Source organism: Sorex fumeus, unplaced genomic scaffold (assembly GCF_029834395.1).
Source record: "Sorex fumeus unplaced genomic scaffold, SorFum_2.1 ptg000007l, whole genome shotgun sequence".
NCBI classification, from domain to species: Eukaryota; Metazoa; Chordata; class Mammalia; order Eulipotyphla; family Soricidae; genus Sorex; species Sorex fumeus.
Window position 1 is genome coordinate 24453361 of NW_026606064.1, and position 22808 is coordinate 24476168.

The 22808-nt window shown below is 39.3% G+C and overlaps 1 protein-coding gene across 1 annotated transcript in view; it reads left to right on the top strand.

The window, feature by feature from the left end:
- The window catches only part of DCDC1 (doublecortin domain containing 1), a 509452-nt gene that overhangs the window by 263731 nt on the left and 222913 nt on the right, over positions 1–22808 (top strand). Inside the window, 4 exon segments of the mRNA XM_056135538.1 lie at positions 6568–6669; positions 10222–10385; positions 15005–15130; positions 17035–17140. Of these exon segments, the coding sequence (XP_055991513.1) occupies positions 6568–6669; positions 10222–10385; positions 15005–15130; positions 17035–17140 (498 nt within the window).

Sequence of the window (22808 nt, forward strand, 5' to 3'; positions counted from 1 at the left end):
CAGACTTCCAGATACCCCAAAATTGCTGCTGTGCCTTTGGCCAGACCCCAAAAACTTGGGGCAAAGTTTACCAAGAAAGTAAATGGCCACAAGTTAGGTATGTGGGAAACACACCCACAAATCAGAGGCCGCTGGACAGTCAGGTTTGGGCCCGCAGTGACAAGACACGCAGGGCCTCACGAGATGAGGGTGGAGCCAGTCCTTTCCTCCCCACCCGAACAAGACCCCAAGTCATCGCCCACGAATGGCCTCTCTGGCTCCTGATCAAGCTGCTTAATGGCCATGATCTCAGAGACTCAGAAACAAATCTTGAAACCCAGCGGCTTTTGGCAGAAATGCGTCTGGAGCTCGCGGTAGGTTACTGTTGCCAGGCCATCCCAGGGAGGAAAGGGTATTGTTACTCCGCCTGCTCCCCCTTGGCGGCTCGGTGGTCGTATCCTCCAGAGGCCATTGGACAGTCAGGCTTGGGTGGGCCCGCAGTGATGAAACTTGTTGGGCCTCACGGGATGGGGGGAAGCTGGGCCTGTCCTCCCCACCCCAACGAGACCCCAAGTCATTCATTGCCCACGAACGGCCTTTCTGGCTCCTGATCAAGCTGCTTGATGGCCGTGATCCCAGAGACTCAGGAGCAAATCTCAGAACCTAGCACGTTTTGGCAGAAATTCCTCCAGATTTAAGTGTTAAAATTTCGGAATTTCAAAATCGCATGGCCACTACTTCAGCCTCATGACATCACGGCATGAGGGTGGAGCCGGTCCTGTCCTCCCCACCCGAACAAGACTCCAAGTCATCGCCCACGAACGGCCTCTCTGGCTCCTGATCAAGCTGCTTAACGGCCATGATCTCGGAGACTCAGAAACAAAACAATAGAAAACAAATTGTCTACTGTTGCCTTTTCAGCAGATCTGAGTGTTGGGATAAAATCTCAAATAATAATGGGGGGTCAGGTGTCGAAATATTGAATGTGATCAAAGTAGAGAGAGAGAGAGTAATGTGAAAATCATCTGCCCCACAGGTGGGGGGAGGGTGTGGGATGGAGGTATGCTGGGGTTTTTGGTGGCGGAGAATAGGCACTGGTGAAGGTACGGGTGTTTCATTGTATGACAGAGACTTAGACCCAAAAGCTTTGTAACTGCTTTCACGGTGATTCAATAAATAAAATTATAAAAAATGAAAAAAAAATGTTCTGGCAAATTTATAGAAATGAAATAAGTAACAGTAAATGTATTTGATTTTATATACATATAATGTTAATCCCTTTACAGTTTATTTTCTATCTCAAAGGTGATTTTGAATTTTGATTGGTTAAGTAGTCTTCCATGGATAATACATTTGCCACACATGAAAATTTAAATTTTCATGCCTTTGACTGAGGTTTAAAAAGCTACTAAAATTAGTTGCTCATGTTCATGCAATATTTCACATTAAATTTTTATTAGTGCCTAACACTAAATATAAGAGTGCATGTTAATATTTATAGTTAAAAGCATCATAGGATTTGATATCCGAACATTTCCCTGCCTCTTATGGAGTAGATAGGACTGGCGTAAACCACTCTGAAATTCACCTTTAAATAATTTAATGTGTGCTACTTGCACCCTGCATTCTGGGTCTTTGTGCACGTGTATACGGATGCACTGTTGCGCGATTGGAGTTCTCTTCAGAACTAAGATACCTGGGGCTGGGGGAGAGAGAGTACAGCAGAAAAGGTGCTTGCTTGCCTTGCACAAGGTCGACCTGGGTTTCATCACCTGCACCACATACCTCTTGGTACTTCTAGGAGTGATTCCTGAATTTAGAGCCACAAGTTAGCCCTGACATAGCCAGGAGTGGCCCAAGCAACTGAACTACCGAACAGAATTGAGATACCAACTTCCAGCCACCACAGCTACTACCTTCTGAACAGTTGCCCTCTGGTGAAGGAGCTACTTCTCACAATCAGACCCACATCTTGAAGACAACTTCTACCCAGAATTTGTTGCAGGGCAAAAGCAGGGTTCCTTTACCTTAATTCAGGACAATTTCGAAGAAACTTTCCAGATCTAGAGCTCCCTCCAGAGGCCCCTGCTGCAACTGCATCTCTCACAGTTCACCTTTTGCCCACTGCTGCTTTCTTTTGCTCCCTTAGAAATCTTGCTTCTTGATAGTGTTTCCCGAAACATCTGAAGGTGAATCCTAGTCCTGGTCTCAAAGTCTGATTCCTGGGGACCACAATTTAAGACAATGTGTAAGCTAGCTTAGTTCAAGATATTTAATTATATTCATTTGATACATGCCAGTACTTTTGTACCACTGTTTGATATTCCTTTTGTTCTCCTGACCTCGGGTAGTAAATCCTGTTACAGTACAGCCTCCCAACTTTTGGCAACACACTGTGGTGTCATTTTCCTATTACTGCCTCTTGACAGCATTGCGTCCTGAGACATTTGAAGCTTAGGTGTTTGGCCTTCTACTCACGTAGGGAAGAGCTTCCTGGGTGGTCTGCCCAGCAGTTTTACAGAGTTTGGGAACCTGCTGTTCCTCCACACTAGGTCTTAACCAGACTTAAAGATAGCACTGATAGCTGGATAATGGCACTGAACTGGGCATTGTACAAGTCCTTACGTAGAGGCCATGCACAATGCCTAGCAGACTCATCAAAGAATACCATTAACTCCAAATATCCTATTTAGGTCATCATTTCTCCTAATATTTTAAGTTTTGTTCACTGTCGTAAAATCTTCACACTTAATAAAATTTTGATGCCTTTGAAAACATTGGACACAAGATTATACTTAAATGATCTACACCGAGATGATCTATACCCCATTGTTTTTCAGAGGTATTCGCCTCACTACATATTTTATTCTCCAATTCTATTTATAAAACAGGTTACCTAATACAATTACTCTAGAATGAACAAAAAGTGACCACAGATGGTGAGAACACCATTTCCATCCTTGGTTTGAACCACTGTTACCTACTCTTAGGATTATATTTTTTGGGATTGGAGACATAGTCTGGAGAGATAGTGGGTAGGACACATACTTTGCAAGTGAAAAATAAAAGTATCATTTCCACCTCCATATTAGCAGCCACAGTGATAATTTAGAATATATCTATTCCAGAACCTGGAATGTTTCACATTTCACCTCCACCCCTTCCCCACCCCTCTGGTTTCAGATTGCTCTCCATCACTACACCAGCCACACAAGCTTCCTTAAAGTTCTTAGAAGTTATCTGGTGCATTCCTGTCTGAGTTTCTTTGCACCGGAGGCTTACCCATCTTCTGCTGGGTTAAATTGTTTATCTCCCTGTATTTACTCAGTTTGTTTTTACTTTCTGAAAAGCATGTTACCTGCTTTATAAGGTAGTCACTGAGCCTGGATGTTCTCTCACTCCCTAAATTATGCACCCTCTAACTCTGCCCTGCTATTTTTTTTTCTTCTTTACATACATAATACTTACCACTTGCTACCTCCTCAGATGTGTGTTTATCATGAAGCTAAAGAAACATGTTTTTGGTCCCCGGCCCTTCCAAAATCTTGGGAAGTAATTTATTCACATGGTCATATGTTTGGGTCTCATTCTCAATGATGGGTCTCATTCTCCTAAATAGCCTTGAATATAATCTCAGGGCTAGGATGAAAGAGACGTTACTGGGGCCTGCTCGAGGCAATCGACGAATAACAGGATGATGAAATAAAAAAATGAAATGAAATGGTCATATGTTTCTGTAAAATTTGCAAATGCATTACTTTTTACTTAAAATTTGTGAATACCCTTGTTTCTCCTCCAGTTTCCTTTCCATTACACTTTCCTTTGAATGAGTTGAAGGTGAATTGGCTGCAGGCATTTTTGAAGTTTACTTAAATAGAGTTTGTGCATGTATGTGTGTGTGTGTGTGTGTGTGTGTGTGTGTGCAGTTGTGCCATTCATTACAGATCCCTCTAGATCTATAGCATGGAGAGTTTGTTTATGTTTTTCTCAGTGTATTTCTTGGATTTGGGTTTAACACATTGACACCGTCATGGCTCACACTTGGATGTGGTTTAATTAACATGAATTGCAGTGCCAGGGTCAAAGTGTTACTATTGTGGTCTTTAATACATTTTTATTTAACTTTTGAGTATGGTATAACATATGGGTCCAGTTTCTCTCCTTCCTTCCTTCCTTCCTTCCTTCCTTCCTTCCTTCCTTCCTTCCTTCCTTCCTTCCTTCCTTCCCTAACTTCATTGATGTATTTTGAGAAACTCAGCAGTGCTGTTTCACATGTAATAAATATTTGTTAAGTAATCAATTAGAAAGTGGGATAAAAATTGATGTTAATTTAATCCTGCTCAAGATTCACCTTTATTGACAGGAAGGGAAGAAAACTGACTGAGGTGAATGGAAAACACTCTCCTGAAAACTGTACACTGTGTTACTAAGTGCATAGATATAAATGAACTCTTATTCCCTAGTGTTTCCTCAGTAGTTATCAATCATTGTGGGATTAGGTCTGTGTTTGTTTGAGGTTATATTACCTTATTTCTTGGAAACACAACTAGAATTTGCTATCTCTCTCTCTCTCTCTTTTTGCATCATTTTACTCCAAGAGTGAGAATTTAATTTTAGAGGGAGTGGAGTATTAGTCCATGCAGAGAGTCAATACAGCCAGATGTGCTTTTTTTTTTGTAACAATCAAGGATCAGACAGCAGGGAAAATAAAGGTAGACATTTTTCTCCTGTTTCTAGTCAGCCACAGAAGACCATCTTTATTTAGACATTGAACAATAGGGAAAATGCTTGTTATGCAGAGAAAAAACAGTATTTAATGCCTGAATTTTAAAAATATATAGAAATGCAGATTTTAGTAGTGCTGGATCCTAAGAAAAACAGAACCTCCTAGGATTTCAGCTTGAGAAAATATTACCTTTGTAGAATGGCGTGTCCCACATGGGTTCTCAGCGTGATGTGAGGTTGGGGCTCACTCTGGCAGGCAGTGAAGACTGGTTTGATAGGATTCTTACTGGAGCCTTTGCTCTCTTCCCCCTTTCTTCTGCCCACCTCACTGTGCGTGTGGTATGTGTTATGGAAAGTGATGACTCTGATCTCTGGTCTCAAAGCCTTGTATATATGTGCTAGAAATGGATAATCTCCTTATTCTGCTGCTGGTAAATCTGTCTGGTTTAATTTACTTGTGATTCAAACAATACAGTATTAAAAAATATAGTCTTATGTTTTAAAATAGGAGGCAAACATTCCTCACATCATTTGTAGCTTTATGGTTTTCAAGAAGAATGAAATCTCTGGCTGACCTTTCTTGGATGCCTGCCCTGTGGTTTCCGATTTCTCCTTTAAACAGTCAGGTTTCTGTCTATTTTTCGATTGTGGGCAATCAGGTTAAAGACATTGAAGGGAGAAACGCTACACTTTTCTAGCACTGTTGCTTTTTATTGCCTATTACTTATTTGCATGTGTTTGTGCAGGTGGTACTCATTTTGCAGTTTATATAAAAATGAATTTGGGTTTTTTGTTTTTACTTATTTTTTTAGTCACTGTGAGATACAGAGTTACAAACTAATCATGGCTGGGTTTCAGTCATACAGTGTTCCAATACTCATCGCTCCACCAATGTACATTTCCCACCACAAATGTTCCCAGTTTCCCTCCTGCCACCCTCCCCACAGCCTGTCTCTATGGCAGGCACTTTCCTTCATTCTCTCTCTCACTCTGTCTCTGTCTCTCTTTCTCTTTGTCTCTGTCTCTGTCTCCACCCCCCTCTTTGGGACAATGGTTTGCAATACAGGTATTGAGAGGTTATCATATTGTTCCTTTATCTTTTTCCAACACACAGTTCTTATCCAGAGTGATCATTGACAACTATCTTTATCATAGTGGTCCCTTCTCCCTTTCTCTCTCCCAACTACCTTTCCCCTCAGCATCTGAGGCAGGCTTCCAACCATGGACCAATTCTCTTGACCCTTGTTTCTACTGTCCTTGGGTTTCGGTCTCATATACATCATATATATATGATATATATTATATACCAAGGGCTGGAGCGATAGCACAGCGGTAGGGCGTTTGCCTCACAAGTGGCCATGTTGGCCGACTCGAGTTCGATTCCTCCGCCCCTCTCCGAGAGCCCAGCAAGCTACCGAAAGTATCTCGCCCGCACGGCAGAGCCTGGCAAACTACCCGTGACGTATTCAGTATGCCAAACACAGTAACAACAAGTCTCATGACGGAGACGTTACTGGGCCCGCTCGAGCAAATCGATGAAAACGGGAGGACCGTGATTATATACCAAAGATTAGTCTAATCATTCTAGATCTATCCTCCTTCTGACTCATTTCACTCGTCATGGTATTCTCCATGTCCATCAATTTATGAGAAAATTTCATAACTTCATTTTCCCTAACAGCTATATAATATTACGCCGTGTATTTGTACCATAATTTTGATATTAATGACTTTGAATTGGCAAGATATTGTGCAGAACCAGAACCAACTTCAGTTATGTATGTATTGAACACATAGGTGTACAATACACACATATGTATGTGCATGTGTTTGTTTCTTACTTTGAATGCATTTATTTTTCAGATATTTGAAGATGGTAAAGACTCTGGTGAGATAACTGTTTGTATCAGCAGAAAAGATTTGGGGGCCAATAGTCTAACTCAACCTTGTGATATGATGCAGAGAGTGAGTTTCCTGCCTGTTTATTTATTGTCTTTACTGTTATTTATACTTAATTTAGAAAGTTACATCTCTAAAGTTGTTTAGTAAATAGTAATCATTTATTAGCCTGTAAAGGTTGATTCCTAGCTGCGGTATCCAGGCGGCTCGGGCCTGCTTTGAACACTCTAATTTTTTCCAAAGTAAACGCTTCGGGCCCCGCGGGACACTCAGCTAAGAGCATCGAGGGGGCGCCAGAGGCAAGGGGCGGGGACGGGCGGTGGCTCGCCTCGAAGCGGACCGCCCGCCCGCTCCCAAGATCCAACTACGAGCTTTTTAACTGCAGCAACTTTAATATACACTATTGGAGCTGGAATTACCGCGGCTGCAATAATGGGCTGGAGCGATAGTACAGCGGTAGGGCGTTTGTCTTACACGCAGCCAACAAGGCCGACCCGAGTTCGATTCCTCCGCCCCTCTCGGAGAGCCCGGCAAGCTCCCCGTGATGTATTCGATATGCCAAACACAGTAACAACAAAGTCTCCAATGGAGACGTTACTGGGCCTGCTCGAGCAAATCGACAAACAACGGGAGGGCCTCGAGCAAAGGTTGATAACTCTCAAGCTTGACTTGTAAATTCCTTAGCCTCAGCTTTAGCCTAGTATTAATTTTAACCTCTTAAAATAGCATCTCAATATTCATGATGTTTGTATTTTTGTCTCCCCATTCTGGGATTGCCCTCTTGTTTAAACTTGTGTGATATGTGGAGGACTAGTTTTTAGCAAAGAATATTTCTAAGCCCTAGAACTGAGTAACTAACTTGCAACCTTAATTTTCTCCTCGGCTCCTTTAGAAGTGGTATTTTATGTGCTCTTACCTTTGCGTATTTTCAAAACAATTAGTATCCTTCTTAGACAAAACCAGCATAATGGGATCCTTTGTCTTGCGTAAAAGAATACTGAAAACCCTATTGTTTACAAATTGTGATTATCCACCCAAGTGCTCCCAAGTATTGGGGATGTTATTGCCTTTGTTTAGAAGTTTACTTCCCCCACACTCTCAGATTAACTTTTCTTTGGTAGTATACATGATCTGACCTTTGCAGTCAGCTACTAAAATTTCATAAAATTGGAAGACACTCATCTTGGTGATTGGAAAAAATGAAAATGCTACTTTGACTGGAGAGAGAAGAATTCAGAACCAGATAGTTTGTTTTCAACATGATATCTCTAACTCTAGGAACTACATTGATACAAAGGCCTTCCTGGAATTCTCCACCTGTCTCTATCCCTCTTTTCCCCTCTTCCCCTCCCCCCATAGCAGACTATTTACTTTGTAGCTCAGATTAAAATTATAGATCATATTTATGTTATCTTATCTATAAATATATTACTCTACAGAGTTTTTTTTAGGTTGATTCGCTACTGAGATTGATCAGTGCTTAATTTCTCTATGCAAATAAATGTGTGTGGCGGGGGCACACTTGAATAAGGGGCATTATAAAATTAGTTAGAAGAGCCAAGAACCTCCAAAGACCACTGTTTCCTGGGTGCACACTTGTCTCAACCACAAGCCTAAGATATTTCCCATTCTTCTCAGAGCCCTGCACACATTCTTATCCTATAAAGGTTTAGTGATGATAGCTTTAAAAATAAATGGGTGGAAATTATCACAATTTTTGGTCACTGTGGCCCAGCTCTAACTGATGACCTGTGGATGATAGACCTGTTGCCCCATATCTTTTCTAGGCCATCTTTGAACACCTAAAATGCAGTCTGTTACCAAGTTGAGAAAAATAGAGATTGCAATGCAACTCCTGTGAACGTGAATTCGGTTAAGTGGTCAGGTGCTCACATTTTTCCCCACCCCAGATCCCTGCTCACTCTGGACACATTTCCTCTCCAGGATCACGCTTTCAATCTTATCTTTAATTTTACACAAGAAGGTGATGACTGCAAAGCAAAATCACTGTGATTTAAAAAATGATCAACATTACATGTCTTCCAAAATAATAGTAAAGCAACAAAAAGTAAGATCAGGATTGAAACTACCCGGAAATAAATGTAGGTCTTTGTAAATACAATCTGCACAGATTGCAAAATGTGTTTTTGGTTCCAATGAAAAGAGAAACAGTCTAGGTTTTTACTAATTTGATACCTTTGTCTATTATACTCCAAAAGAGAAATGATAATTATTGTTTCTTATTCAAATAAGTTGGCATTGCTGAATGAGAAGTATGAAATGTAAAGTATATTACCATTTCCATTATTTATGCCAGTGGTTAAAATCTATCTAAGGTAGTGCTGATTAAACAATGAAGTTGGAGATTATGATTATTTATCTCTAATCAGGGCAAAGCCTAAACCTTAGGCATTATGTAAAGTTCAAAGGAACTATTTCACTGGGTTAGGAGTTTGTAGCCAGTAGGTAAGAAAACATAAGATAAATGACAGAATCACAGCTTTCCCTTCTTTGCTCTGAGCCTTGTCATTTAGCACTTTTCAATGTACCTTCAATGGGTATTAATAGGAGGATCAAAAAAGGCACCCAAACAGAACAGCAGCGAGGCAAGAAAAGGCCACAGCTATATTCGCATCCCTGCAGAGATTACAGAGTAACGAGAAATTGAGAGACACAAGAACTGACATGGGAAAGAAGGAAAAGAAGCCTGTGGCCGAAGGCTGAGGGGGAGAGCAGAGTGATGGATTGTGTGGGGTGCTGAGCAGGAAATAACAGAAGCCCAAGCACTCCAACAGAGGTGACAAAGCAAGCTGAAAAAAATATCTTTTACAATTCCACAGGCAATACAATTCAGATAGGTTTACTTCCCGTTTGAAATATGGCCGAAACGGAAACTGTGATTAATTTAGAGACCCTCAATGACAAAAAATGAGCCCAGGCAATGCTATTATTTCAAGTATGAAATGCCAGACTTCATATGCTTCACACTTCAAATATGCCTCATTCACAACTTGAAAACACTTATTACCGAAGCTGCCCGCGAGCTTTTTGCAGGGCGCTTAATTAAAACACACGCAGGCGAGTTCCCAGTGAACCAAGCTAGTCGGGGGAATCATTTCTTGCAACTGGGCTAGGAGTAAACGGTTCCAGCGGCGGTTGTCTGAGGTTAGCCGGGACTGGGGAAATAGCTGAATGTAAACTGAAAGAGATTCTAGAAGGACCCCAGCAGTCAGCGTAGTTCAGACAAGGAAAGCCCAGCCCGAACGGAAGAGAACCTTCGGCGTGTGCAGAAGCTAAATGCCCTTTCTGTAAGATTGTCACATCTGCTTTCAGTCCCGGTGCCCAAGGGTCAGAGCTCAATCACAAGCCTGTGGCACCCCCTGCTGGTTAAAAGCCCATGCTCATTTTGTTACTTTACACTGAGCTAAACATCTCGGCTGTCATTTCACACTTCCTTTAACATTCTATATGAATTTAATTATCATTTGTTTGGACTTCATTTGTTACAGAGTACAGACAGTTTATTACAGATGTTTACATTTTAGGTTATTTGTTCTTCTTCATTTGTTCTCCCCCTGCCCCGCCCCCCCCACCTACCCCACCCCCAACACCACCCAGTTACTTCTGAAGATTCATCAAAGGCTTCAAGTTTCTTCCAGCAACCCACCAGGCCTCAGTTTTTCTTCAGCCCGGCTTTTCGATGAGCATGGTCAAGAAATTAAAAATCCTCTTTTGCTGAAGAATGAGCAGAAAATTTGGGTCTCTTATGGTGAAACGTTCAGGTAGGAGGGAGGGGATTGGTTTCTTCTGCAGGTCCTCAGTCTCCATTGAGCTCATAAAAGAGAGAGAGAGAGAGAGAGAGAGAGAGAGAGAGAGAGAGAGAGAGAGAGAGAGAGAGAGAGAGAGAGAACGGAGAAGCCGTGGAACACCTTTAATGAAAAAAATTAATTCACATAAAATTTGGGGGGCATTTTTTTGCAAGGCAGTATTGTTTGTGATTGTGACAACTTTCCTCTCTCTCTCTTTCTCTCTCTCTCTCTCTCTCTCTGACTTTCTGTCTTAATGCCTTGTCATAGTTCTTGAAGTCTGCCTGTCAGCACAGCAAGTGGGATTTGTTCATGTCTGAGTAGTCACCTTAATGATAGCAGATGGAAACGCCACGGGGGGCCCAAGCCCATCACACTGTCATTGTCGCACACTGCCCTGACCTGCTTCCACTCCTCTATTTTTTGTCCCTTTTTAAAGGAGAAATGGATGGTAATTGAAAAGGATCTTAAGCAAGATTTATGAAGCTGTAGACCACATGATTCCCCACTATCTCTCTATGTTTTCACAAATCAAGTCTTAACCTTTAAAGCCCAATGACAACACAGCTAAAGATAAATTGGTAAAGCCTGTAAGCCCCCTCCTATCAAAGGTATATTCCTCAAAGTCCCTCGCGTTATCCCACAATAATTACTGGTTATAGCTGAGCATTGTGTAAATTTTTGCAGATTGGTAAATCCCTGCATAAAATTATCTGTGCTTCTGAAAGAAGCAAAAGGCTACAGTCTACAGACATTGATGCGCTGGGTGATTGTGGGAGTATCTTGGAAATTTATGCATATTTTGACAGGACACATCCAGCTGAACTCTGAAACTGCTTGTCAGGAAACTTAAACACACGTTTTTGTCTACTTTCAAGTGTTGTTTTTAGTTTTTTACAGAATGGAATGGAAGGAAATGATTTTTATTACAGATTATAGTTGATCACATAGAATAATGAAAATAATATAAAGTAGGTGCTGATTAAGTTTGCTATGTGCTTAATAGTTAAAATTTCAAATATGGACACAAGTTTGTTCAGCTATCCATGAAGGTTTTGGGAGAAGTTGGCAAAGACGAATTGTGAGTCACATATTATGATTTTTTTCATCTCTACCAGTAGAGATGAAAAAATTTTGCCCAAAATTTAAATGCTTACTTCTTTATGTTGCATAATTTATAGAAATAAAATAAATAATCTGTAAGGAATAGTATTTTCTCCACAGCTGATTTCAAAATACTATTTATATACATTGTGAGGATTGTTTTTACATTGATAAAAGAAACAATTATGTATTTTAAAGTGGCAGGATTCTTGAATAATTTAGCAAGCTCTTCAAGTTGCAATAAAAAATTTTAAACATGTGTGATTGCTATTTCTTAATGTCATTGTTGAAGTGGAAACAACTAATTTTGATATTGTAATGATGTTTATTATAATTATATAATATAATATTTCCCTAAGATCAAACTCTTATTCATTGGAAAAATATATGGAATAACTAATAAAATATTAAATCTGTGAAATGAATATTCTAAAATCAAATTACGATTGTAGTGGAGGAATCCACAAGTGTGTGTATTTGTCCTACTACATGGCCATCTTAATAGGATACTGTTTTTTTTTTTTCTCTCTCTGTCTAGATTCAAGTTCAGTGTAAAGCACTCAGGAACGACATACTCTTTTACTAGTATTAAAACTTCTAAAATTTATATCCAAAAAGTTATTTAAATCAACTTTTAAAAATATATTGAGGAAATGTGTATTATGTACTAAATAAATTTTATTTTTAGGAGATAATCATAACATCAAATATCCGGTGACATAGGAAGACAGTCCACATTCGCAAAGGATGTATTTGCCCAATATTTTCTTCTATTTTAGTCTTTTACTTATATTTCCACTAAAACTATTTCTCAATAAAACCCAATTTACAGAAAACTTGAAGAAATACAATGAAGACCTGTGCATTTTTCTCCCTTTTATACAGATAATCATTTTTACCATATCTTTTTTGTTCATCACTTCACTGCACTTTTGCTTTTGAATAGTTTGAAATAAATCCCAACAGCCATTAAAACTTTATTTTTTTATTATGCAATTCACTGTTATTTTTTTTATTGAATCACTGAACTAGACCCTTACAAAGCTGTTAAAGATTAGATTTCAGTCGTAAGTTTTCCATCATCTATCCCTCCACCAGTGTACATTTCCCAGTGCTAGTATCCTCAGTTTCTCTCCCATCACCTCCCACCCCCCACCCTCCAGCCTGCCTCTATGAAAGGTGATTCTTCTTCTTCTTCTTCTTCTTCTTCTTCTTCTTCTTCTTCTTCTTCTTCTTCTTCTTCTTCTTCTTCTTCTTCTTCTTCTCTCTTTCCTTCTCTCTCTCTTTCTCTCTCTCTCTCATAAAGCTTTATTCTTTTTTTGCTTTTTGGGTCACACCCGACGATGCACAGAGGTTACTACTGGCTTTGCACTCTACCAGTAGAGATGAAAAAATTTTGGAATTACTTCTGGCAGTGCTTGGGGGACCATATGGGATGCTGGGAATCAAATCTGGGTTGGTCGCATGCAAGATAAACACCCTACTCTCTGTACTATTGCTCCAGCCCCTAAGCTTCATTCTTAAATGCTACTGGTCACATACATCAACATGTTATAGTATCAAACATGGTCAAAAGTAATATAATATCATCTAATATGCAAACTATATCAAGTCACCAAAAATGTGCTTTTTTAACTCACTAGCTAAATGAGATTTATATATTACATTGTTATTTTCTTTTGGTTTTTCTGTGTGTTTTTTAAAATATTTTTAAGGCCATATTTACATTGCTTTGGGGCTGCTCCCAGTGCTTGGAGGATACTCTAAGGGCTGCTCAGGAGACAGTATGTTGCCAGGGATCAAACCTAGACCTCCTGTATGCACAGTATACACCCAACTTATTGAGTTACCTTTCCTACATGGATTTTGTTATTTTGTTTAGTCCTCTTTAATCTAGACTATGCCTGTTTTTGTTTTTAACTATACCATTTTTTATTTAAAGAGATCAGGTAATTCCACAAAACAATATATGACTAATTAAAGTAAACTAAATTGGGGTGCTGGAGAGATAGTACAGCAGGTAAGGTGCTTGTCTTGCATGAGCTCATCCCAGCCTCAGTCCCCAGCATCCCATATGGTCCTCCAAGAAAGTGATTCCTGAGAGCAGGGCCAGGAAGCAGTAACCCCCGAGCAATGTTGCGTATGACCCAAAAACTTAGAATTTAACAATAAATTAATTAATTAACCTAAATTGAATCAACACAGTATTTAATATATTTATACATATAAAAAAATTGGGGGTTGGGGTTGTAGCTCAGTGGTAGAGCGCGTGCTTTGTATATATAAGGCCCTGGCTCCATATGCAAATTATTTTAACATTGTTTTACCCTGTTGGCTCCCAGCATTGCTGCACTTGAGCAACACTTTAACACAAGGCCCAGGCATTGAACAGCCCGGCTATCACAAAGTGTATCCGGGACTCTCTGAGCCTGCTTGGGAGCTATTCTCCTGTTCCCCAAGAACAAAATGATTGTTTGCAGTCAAACATTAAGGATTGATTTAATTGCCAGATCTAAAGATTATTGTTGGGACTTGCTCTTCAAGCCCTTGTTCTACCTTGAGCATGTATTTTACTTGATTGTCTCTATATTTCTTTGCTCGATTTTTCCACTCTGGAGAAGCCTCTGCTCTCTCTCAAACATATACTTTTCCTTGTTCTCTCCCCTCACATTTAAGTAGTTTAATTCAATTTAAAAAATTGTCTTATTTTACCCCTACAAAAAAAAGATTGTTGTTGGTATGTGACAGTTACACCCACCAAGTAAGTGTCATATTAATGACAAATGAACAATTGATTGGTTTTCTTATCTAAGTACTTTGCTTTTATTCTTGAATTTTTTTTTCATTTTTTATAATTTTATTTATTGAATCACCGTGAGAGCAGTTACAAAGCTTTTGGGTTTAAGTCTCGGTCATACAATGAAACTCCCGTACCTTCACCAGTGCCCATTCTCCACCCCAACAACCCCAATATACCGCCATCCCACACCCTCCCCCTACCTGTGGGGCAGATGATTTCCACATTACTCTCTCTCTACTTTGATCACATTTAATATTTTGACACCAGACCCACCATTATTCCATTTGAGATTTTACCCCAACACTCAGATGTACTGAAAAGGAAACCATAGACACTTTGTTTTCTATTGCTGGTTATGAATAACATATGATGTCACATGACTGCAGTAGTGGCTGCGCAATTTTGAAGTTCTGAAATTTTAACACTTAAATCTGGAGGGATTTCTGCCAAAACCTGTTGGGTTCCGAGATTTGAATTACATTTTCTTCAATTATCTTTGGCATATTAAATCAGTCAGTAAGTTAAAAATGTGTATTTGGGGTGTTAGTATATAGTGGTATGCAATAAATGCATTTATTTCTAGATTTTATAAGATGTGAAAATGTATGATTCATTATTTGTGCTCATGCTTTATTTTTTATTTTCTATTACTTTTTAGATAGCTTTGATGTTTTTACTATTTATTTTTCAGATCTTCACTAACTCCTGTTTTGGGTTTGACCTTTGACCAAGTGGCTGCATTTGACAGTGGGGGCATTACAGTTGCATATAAAACTTTCTTGGATCCTAACTCTGTTCTCTTACCTGGATGTGACAAGTAAGTTAATATATGCTTGGATAAAGTAATCGCTTCATTCAGGATTTCCAAGAGTGAGCTATTGAAAATCTAAAAAGTGTTTTTTGAATCATCTTAATTATTGACTTATTGCATGGTAGAATGATTTAGTGCCTAAAGGATTTATTAACTTTCCTTGGGTTTAAAAAACATATGGGACAATCAACAAATTAATAGAGTTTTTGCTTTGCAGAGGCAATACTTTTGTTTGACATGTAAAAACTTTTTAGTGCATATTCTAAATAGATAGTTTTCATGGAATCATTAAATTTTCACATGTTTTCTCACACAAAAGTTCCTATAAAGTGCTTTATCTGATGAAATTGAAAACCTGAAAACAAAAGAAATATGCTGGGCGCATATTTTATGATCAATAATTTCTCCTGAACTACTAGATTTTGGCGGGGGGTGGTGGTGGAGGGAGTTTGGGACAGTTCTCAAGGGGATCATATGTGATACTGGGGTCAACCAAATAAATGTCAGGCAAGTGTTTTAACCCTTGTACTATCTCTCTGAACCTCTAAACTATTAAATTTGCTTTTTTTCTTTAATTTTTAGCTAGAGATTTATACATAGTTTTAATTTTTAAATGTTTTTATTAATTAACCATGACTTACAAAATTATTCATGATTGAGTTTTAGGGGTATAATGTTCTAACACCAATCCTTTCACCAGTGCCCTCTTCCCCCAACTAATGTCCCCAGTTTCCCACCCCCCACTGCTGGCTGGAATTTATAATTTTTTGGTCTTTTTTGGGGGGGATGATCACACATGGAAATGTTCAGAAATTACCTGGCTCTGCAGTTAGGAATTACTCTTGGCAGGCTTGAGGGACCATATGGGATACTGGCGTGGGTGTGGAGGATTGATCCCAGGTCGGCTGCGTGTAAGCAAATGCCCTACCTACTGGACTATAGCTCCAGCCCCTGGGTTTATATTTTTTATTTATACATTTCTTCCCCAGATGCAGAGACTATTATTTTATTGATGTTTTCAAATTAGATCTAGAGCTCCAAGTATCACTATATGAAACAGTTCTTATTGAATATAAACTAATTCAAAAATAATATTCTTAATATTTGGTTCATTTGAACTTTAGTTTAAAGTTGATTATTTGAAGTCTTACTGATCATACTCTTATTTATATTTCTCAGAATTTAATAAAAAATAGTATACTGCTTTGGTGCTAGTTGATTTAGAGTCAGGACTTGCTTGCTTAAAATAAGTAATTCAGCTGAATTAAGAATGAAACTCAATTTTCTCTAGTTCGCTATTTACCCATATTCCAACTGGACTTTGATTTTTCTGTGAGTTAAAAATGTCAAACTAACATGCTTGCTGTATACTCTATAGGTAGTAAAACATCCTTACTGGGACGGGACTGACTGGACAGCTAGTACAGTGGGTACGGCAAGTGACTGACCTGGATTTTATCCCCTGCCCCCAATATGATCCCCTTACCATGATCAGGAGTGACCCCTGAGTGCAGTGCCAAAAGTAAGACTCAAGTACAGCCAGGTGTGCCCCTCCACCAAATCCTTATTATTCATAAAGTAATGGATTCAGGGTATAAATATAGAAATGAAGATGGATGATTCCATTAGATTAAATACTATTTTATTTTTTGTTCTATTAATAATTAATTAGTTATTTAGTTCCCATGCCTAATTCTCATATTTAGCCATAAGATTTTAAAAGTTAAAGCCTTTCCTTTTTCAATTATGGAAACCAAAGCACTTTTACAAATTTATGTTTAATACAAATATAATCTATACATTGATTTTCTCTTACTTTATATTAATAAGCTTAGATTATTTTATTAATGAAGAGTATAATAAATAAATTTTATTCTAACAAAAATAATAAAATATTTTTCTTTTCTTAGTTGGGAAGTTTGTGAAGGCTTTCCAATTAATTTCAACTATACCAGTCAGCAGACACCAGATCAATTTGAAAAGTTGGACTTGGAAAACCATTTCCTACAGAACAAGGTCAGAATTATTTGTTATGCTAAATTAGTTTATTTTATGTATCAAGTATTCAGTATATTGGACTGAATACTCTGAATATTTGTGTATGTTTAAAAAACCGAATTAGGAGTATTGAGTCAAATATATACTTTACTTTCTTTTAATTAAAGATTTTAAAACTGACTCAAGATATAACACTCAGAATTGAAAATATTTTACCTGAACTTTGTCATTTAAATACTACTGCTTAGCATATTATCTTCTTGACCAGCATTATTAATATGCTTGAGTTGCTTAAGAAAGTCATGAAGACGACTATTATTCTTTGTACTTTAGGATCTTCACTACTTATACTGTAGATCAGTCTATCTAAGGAAAGTGAGCTCTTTAGGAAACTCAACTCTTGAGAACTCAACTCAGTCCAAAAGAGATGTTGATTAATCTGTATTTATAAATCTTGTCAGTAAAGAAGTTACTCTTGTTCCAGCTGGTTTGTGACTAACACTGTAAATGTATCTCCAAAGTAGTAAATTTTTTATTTGTTTTTTTTTTGTTTGTTGACTTTTGGGGTCACACCCAAAGATTCTCGGGTGTTACTCCTGACTATGCACTCAGGAATAACTCCTGGGAGACAATATGTGAGACCATATGGAGTGTCAGGATCGAATCCCAGGGCTGCATGCAAAGCATGTGCTCTGCCCCCTGTTTTTTTTTTTAACTGAAAAAACATGTTTATGTTTATTGCTTATTGCAGCTACAAAAACTTTATAGTTTATGGACTCATGAATTCAAAACCCAAAGTCACCCTGAAATAAAGAGAGGACTTAAAAAAAACATTGGGTAGGAAGTTGACTGGTCTGGCAGACATTACAAAAGATACATTTAAAAATTGCTATTCAGGTTTGAGAGAAATAGTACAGAAGTCAAAGTGTTTGCTAGGGTGAGAATGTCTGTTTGATCCATAGTTTGGGGAAATCAATATGGACATTTATTTAAAAACTAAGAATTTATCTCCCATATGATCCATCCATTCCCCTTCTTGGCATTTACCCCAAGAACCAAAAACTCTCTTCAGAAAAGATAATTTGCATGCATATGTTCATTACAGCACTATTCATAGTAGCCAAAATCTGGAAATAGCCCAACTGTCCAAGAACAGACGGTTTTAAAAAGAAATATCGTGCTAATGTGATCTTAAGCAGAGAGGGACAGATGCAGAATCATTTCCCTCATATGCTCTAAATAAACAGGAATAAAGAAACCATACTCAGAGGCAGCAGAAACTATTAACTGGTCTTTAATAGGGAGCGTGGCACTTGTAAGGGACATGGTAAGGGGAGGAAGGTGGGGGGCGGGGGACTGGCACATGATGGAGGAAGCTGACACTCTGGTGGAGGGTGTGTTGTTGGAATGTTTGTTGTATGAAATTCTGCCATTATCAATATTGTAAACCATAGTGTTTAAAATAAAATTTAAAATATAAATAAAATATAATGTATATAAAATAAATACTATGATTATATAATAGGTGGAAATACAGGGAAATATCTTAATGAACTGGAGCTAGTGCCTTATATGCAGAATCTGGATTCAATCCTCAGCATCACATGGTCCCCTAAGTACCACTGGCAGTAGCTCCTGAACATTGCCAAGTGTGGTAAAAAATCCACATAAATGCATGCAAAAATTACTTTTAATCTTATTTTAACTTTTTAACATTTATTTATTTTTTTTGTGAAACTTGTTACTTTGTTTGGCTATCAAATATGTCCCGGGTAGCTTGCCAGGCTTTGCCATGCAGGCGAGATACTCTCGGTAGCTTGCCAGGCTCTGTACTACATTGCTACTTATTTTTTTATTGAATCACTGTAAAATAGTTACAACGGTGTTCATGCATTGGCTTCAGTCATACGGTGCTCCAACACCCGTTTCTTCACCAGTGTACATTTCTTCTTTTCTTCTTCTTCTTCCTCTTCCTCTTCCTCTTCCTCTTCCTCTTCCCCTTCCCCTTCCCCTTCCCCTTCCCCTTCCCCTTCCCCTTCTCCTTCTCCTTCTCCTTCTCCTTCTCCTTCTCCTTCTCCTTCCCCTTCCCCTTCCCCTTCCCCTTCCCCTTCCCCTTCCCCTTCTCCTTCTCCTTCTCCTTCTCCTTCTCCTTCCCCTTCCCCTTCCCCTTCCCCTTCTCCTTCTCCTTCTCCTTCTCCTTCTCCTTCTCCTTCTCCTTCTCCTCCTCCTCCTCCTCCTCCTCCTCCTCCTCCTCCTCCCTCTTCTCCTCCTTTTACTCCCCCTCCTCCTCCTCCTCCTTCTCCTTCTCCTTCTTCTTATCCTCCTCCTCCTCCTCCTCCTCCTCCTCCTCCTCCTCCTCCTCCTCCTTCCTCTTCTTCTTCTTTCTCTCTCTCTCTCCAGCCCCCCTACTTCTTCCTTGCTCACTTATTCTCTCTCTTACTCTCTGTCTTTCTTTTAGAACATTATGGTTTTCAATACAAGTACTGAAAGGTTATATCCCTTTACCTCCTTTTAGCACTCAGTTCTTGTTCAAATGATCATTTCCAACTATGCGATTATAGTGGTCTCTTCTCTATACTAACTGCCCCCCCCCCCCCCACATACACACTTGTGACAGGCTTCCAAGCATGGACCATTCCTTTTGGCCTCATTTCTATTGTCCTTGGGTATTAGTCACATTCTACGCTTATTTATCACAAATGACTGCATTCAGTCTGTCTGTCCATCTCCCTCTGACTCATCTCTTTCAGTATAATACTCTCCATGTCCATTCATTGTTTCAAATCCCAGCATTTCCTCTTTTTTATGTTGCTATTGTCATGGAAATTGGAACTTGCATACCTGTTACAGTGCTCAGTAATGGAACCTCGCTTGGTTGTAATGCTCACACACACTTGATTGTGGTATACCAGAAACCACACACTTCTGTAATGGCGCCAGGGATAGCAGTGGCGCTGCCATCAGGATAATGCTCGGGTATGTGGGATGTTGTCAAGGATCAAACTGGCAGCCTCAGTTTTGCAATTCAGGTGCTCTACCATTGAACTCCCCACGAGCTCCAGTTCTCTTTATTTGAGCAACTGTAGAAGGTAAGCTTAAACTGAATGGCACACTAAGATTTCATGCTTTTTTATAGTTCATACTTATCTGACATATATATATAAAGGTAAAGGTAAAGGCCCTCCCGTTGATCGTCGATTTGCTCGAGCAGGCCCAGTAACGTCTCCATTGGAGACTTTGTTGTTACTGTGTCTGGCATATCGAATACTCTCGGTAGCTTGCCGGGCTCTCCGAGAGGGGCGGAGGAATCGAACTCGGGTCGGCCATGTTGGCCGCTTGTAAGGCGAACGCCCTACCCGCTGTGCTATCGCTCTATATATTATATATTTGCGATAGTTCTGATTCATTTTGCATTAATCCGGGCTGGTATTTGGTGGTCCTGCCTGGTGGTTCTCTGGGGGCCATGTGGTGCTAAGGATTCAAGTCTGCCTTTTCACATGCAGCATGAGCCACAGCCCTTTCAGATCTTTCTCCTTCCTGGTTCTAATATTATTTTCCTGCTCAAAACTTTCTTGAGGCTGATTGCTGTCAACTGAAGTTCCAAATCCTCATCTGTCCATCACTGTCCTATAATTCTTCTGTCTTCCCTACTTTCAGTTTTCTTTTTATTGTTTTCCTCTTCTTGATCATTGTACCCTAAACTTGCAGTCAGGGCTGAGAAATTGTATTGTGTGCAGTGCTTTCTAATTTAGCATATTTGTGCCAGGGCACATGCTAGTCTTTGACACGAATGGTCTGAGTCTCCCATACCCCATCTCCTACCTCCCTTATCTTTCCCTGCTTGTAAAGCTTTATTCAACTCATTTTTAATGTCACCTTCCAAGATCATCCAGAGGAAATTAATTTCAAATTATTTTGTGTTCTTAGAACATCTTTTCATCCTTTTAAGCTTGTGCTTGTATTTTATATTTTAACTTTGGAGGCAGATGGGAGTGCTCTAAAGCAATAGTTAGACTGGGGTGCCACAGCCACAGCCCATGAAACTTGGCTAACCAGGCTGGACAGACAGTTCAGTGCATTAGAATGATAAGCAGATGGTTCTCAGGCTCAGTTGTACAGGGGCTACCAAGACACTCCTAGGGTGCTTGGAGCCACATTTGCTGGCTCTGGGAAGCTATGCAACATCAGGAACTGAAACTGAGGCTTGTTTTCTAATAAGCTATTTCTGTTTAATTCAAGTCATTGCTCATTTGTTGTTTCTGAAACACTCCATGATTTCTATTATTATGTACATGTGATCTCTTTGTCTGGAATTCAACCTCCCCTTTGTCACCAACTCCAGTCTTCTCTTGTCACATTTGTGCCATGTATGATGTCAAGCGTATAGTTAGTGTTTGATAAATAGTGCTGTTCTGCGCTGTCCTCCCACTGTTCATCAATTTGCTCGAGCGGGAGCCAGTAACGTCTCCATTGTGAGACTTGTTGTTACTGTTTTTGGCATATCAAATACACCACGGGGAGCTTTCCAGGCTCTGCTGTGCAGGTGGGATACTCTCAGTAGCTTGCCGGGCTCTTTGAGAGGGACGGTGGAATCGAACCCGGGTCGGCCACATGTAAGGCAAACACCCTACCTGCTGTGCTGTCGCTCCAGCCCTGTTCAATAAATACTTGTTGAAATTCTTCCCACTATTCCAGATTTGTCAGTTTTAATAAATCTTTCTTTACGTCAAACCCAACATAATCATTCTTGCCCAGCTATCCTCACTAATATCCCTTCTGCGCCATGTTTAGCTGTTTATTTTTAAAAACTTAATTTTAATTTTGATGCTATTAATATTATTATTGGCTTGAATTTTTAGACTGTGCTTAAAATTTGGGTATATTTCAGTTCATCTTGGGGTATAAAGAACAAAATTATAGAAAGTTAAGATCAGATTATAAAGGTCATATTTTAATGTTAATTAATCTTGATATTGTCCTTGCAATTGAAAGCTGGGGCTAAAGAGAGAATACCTAGGGTAGCACATTTGCCTTGTACATGGTTGACCCAGGTGTAATCCCTGCCACTACTTGTGGTTTCTGGAGTTCTCTAGGAGTAATCCCTGAGCAAAGCTGGGTATCTCCAAAACAAAACAAAACAAAACAAAAAAGAAAGAGGGGAAGGAAGAGAGGGAGGGAGAGGGGGAGGGAGGGATGGAGGGAGGGAGGGAAGGAGGGAAGGAAGGAAGGAAGGAAGGAAGGAAGGAAGGAAGGAAGGAAGGAAGGAAGACAAGGTGATATTGGAAATATTTTAGCAATACCAAAGGTCCTTGTGTTAGTAAGGTGACCTAAGAGTCGATGTAGCAGAGAGGAGAAGGTGACCTTAGAAATGCCTTGAGTCTAAAGAGTATCCTGAAATACTCATAGATCACAATCTCTATTGGAAACAAATCTGTTTACTTTTCATAAGATTTTCGCTTTTGACAGTAGATGTAGGCCAAGTTAAGAAAATTGATATGTAAATTAAAATCACAGTCACAAGAAATGTTACAAAATCTCTTAGGTACTAGATTTTTTTTTTCTCTCACTTGAATGCATTCTCTAAATCTATTGCTGATAAATATATACTTACCTCTAAGGCAAAGGTTAGAAACTTTTGATGCCATATATAGATGCTCAGGGTTAGTTAGTGCAGTAAGAGTCACTA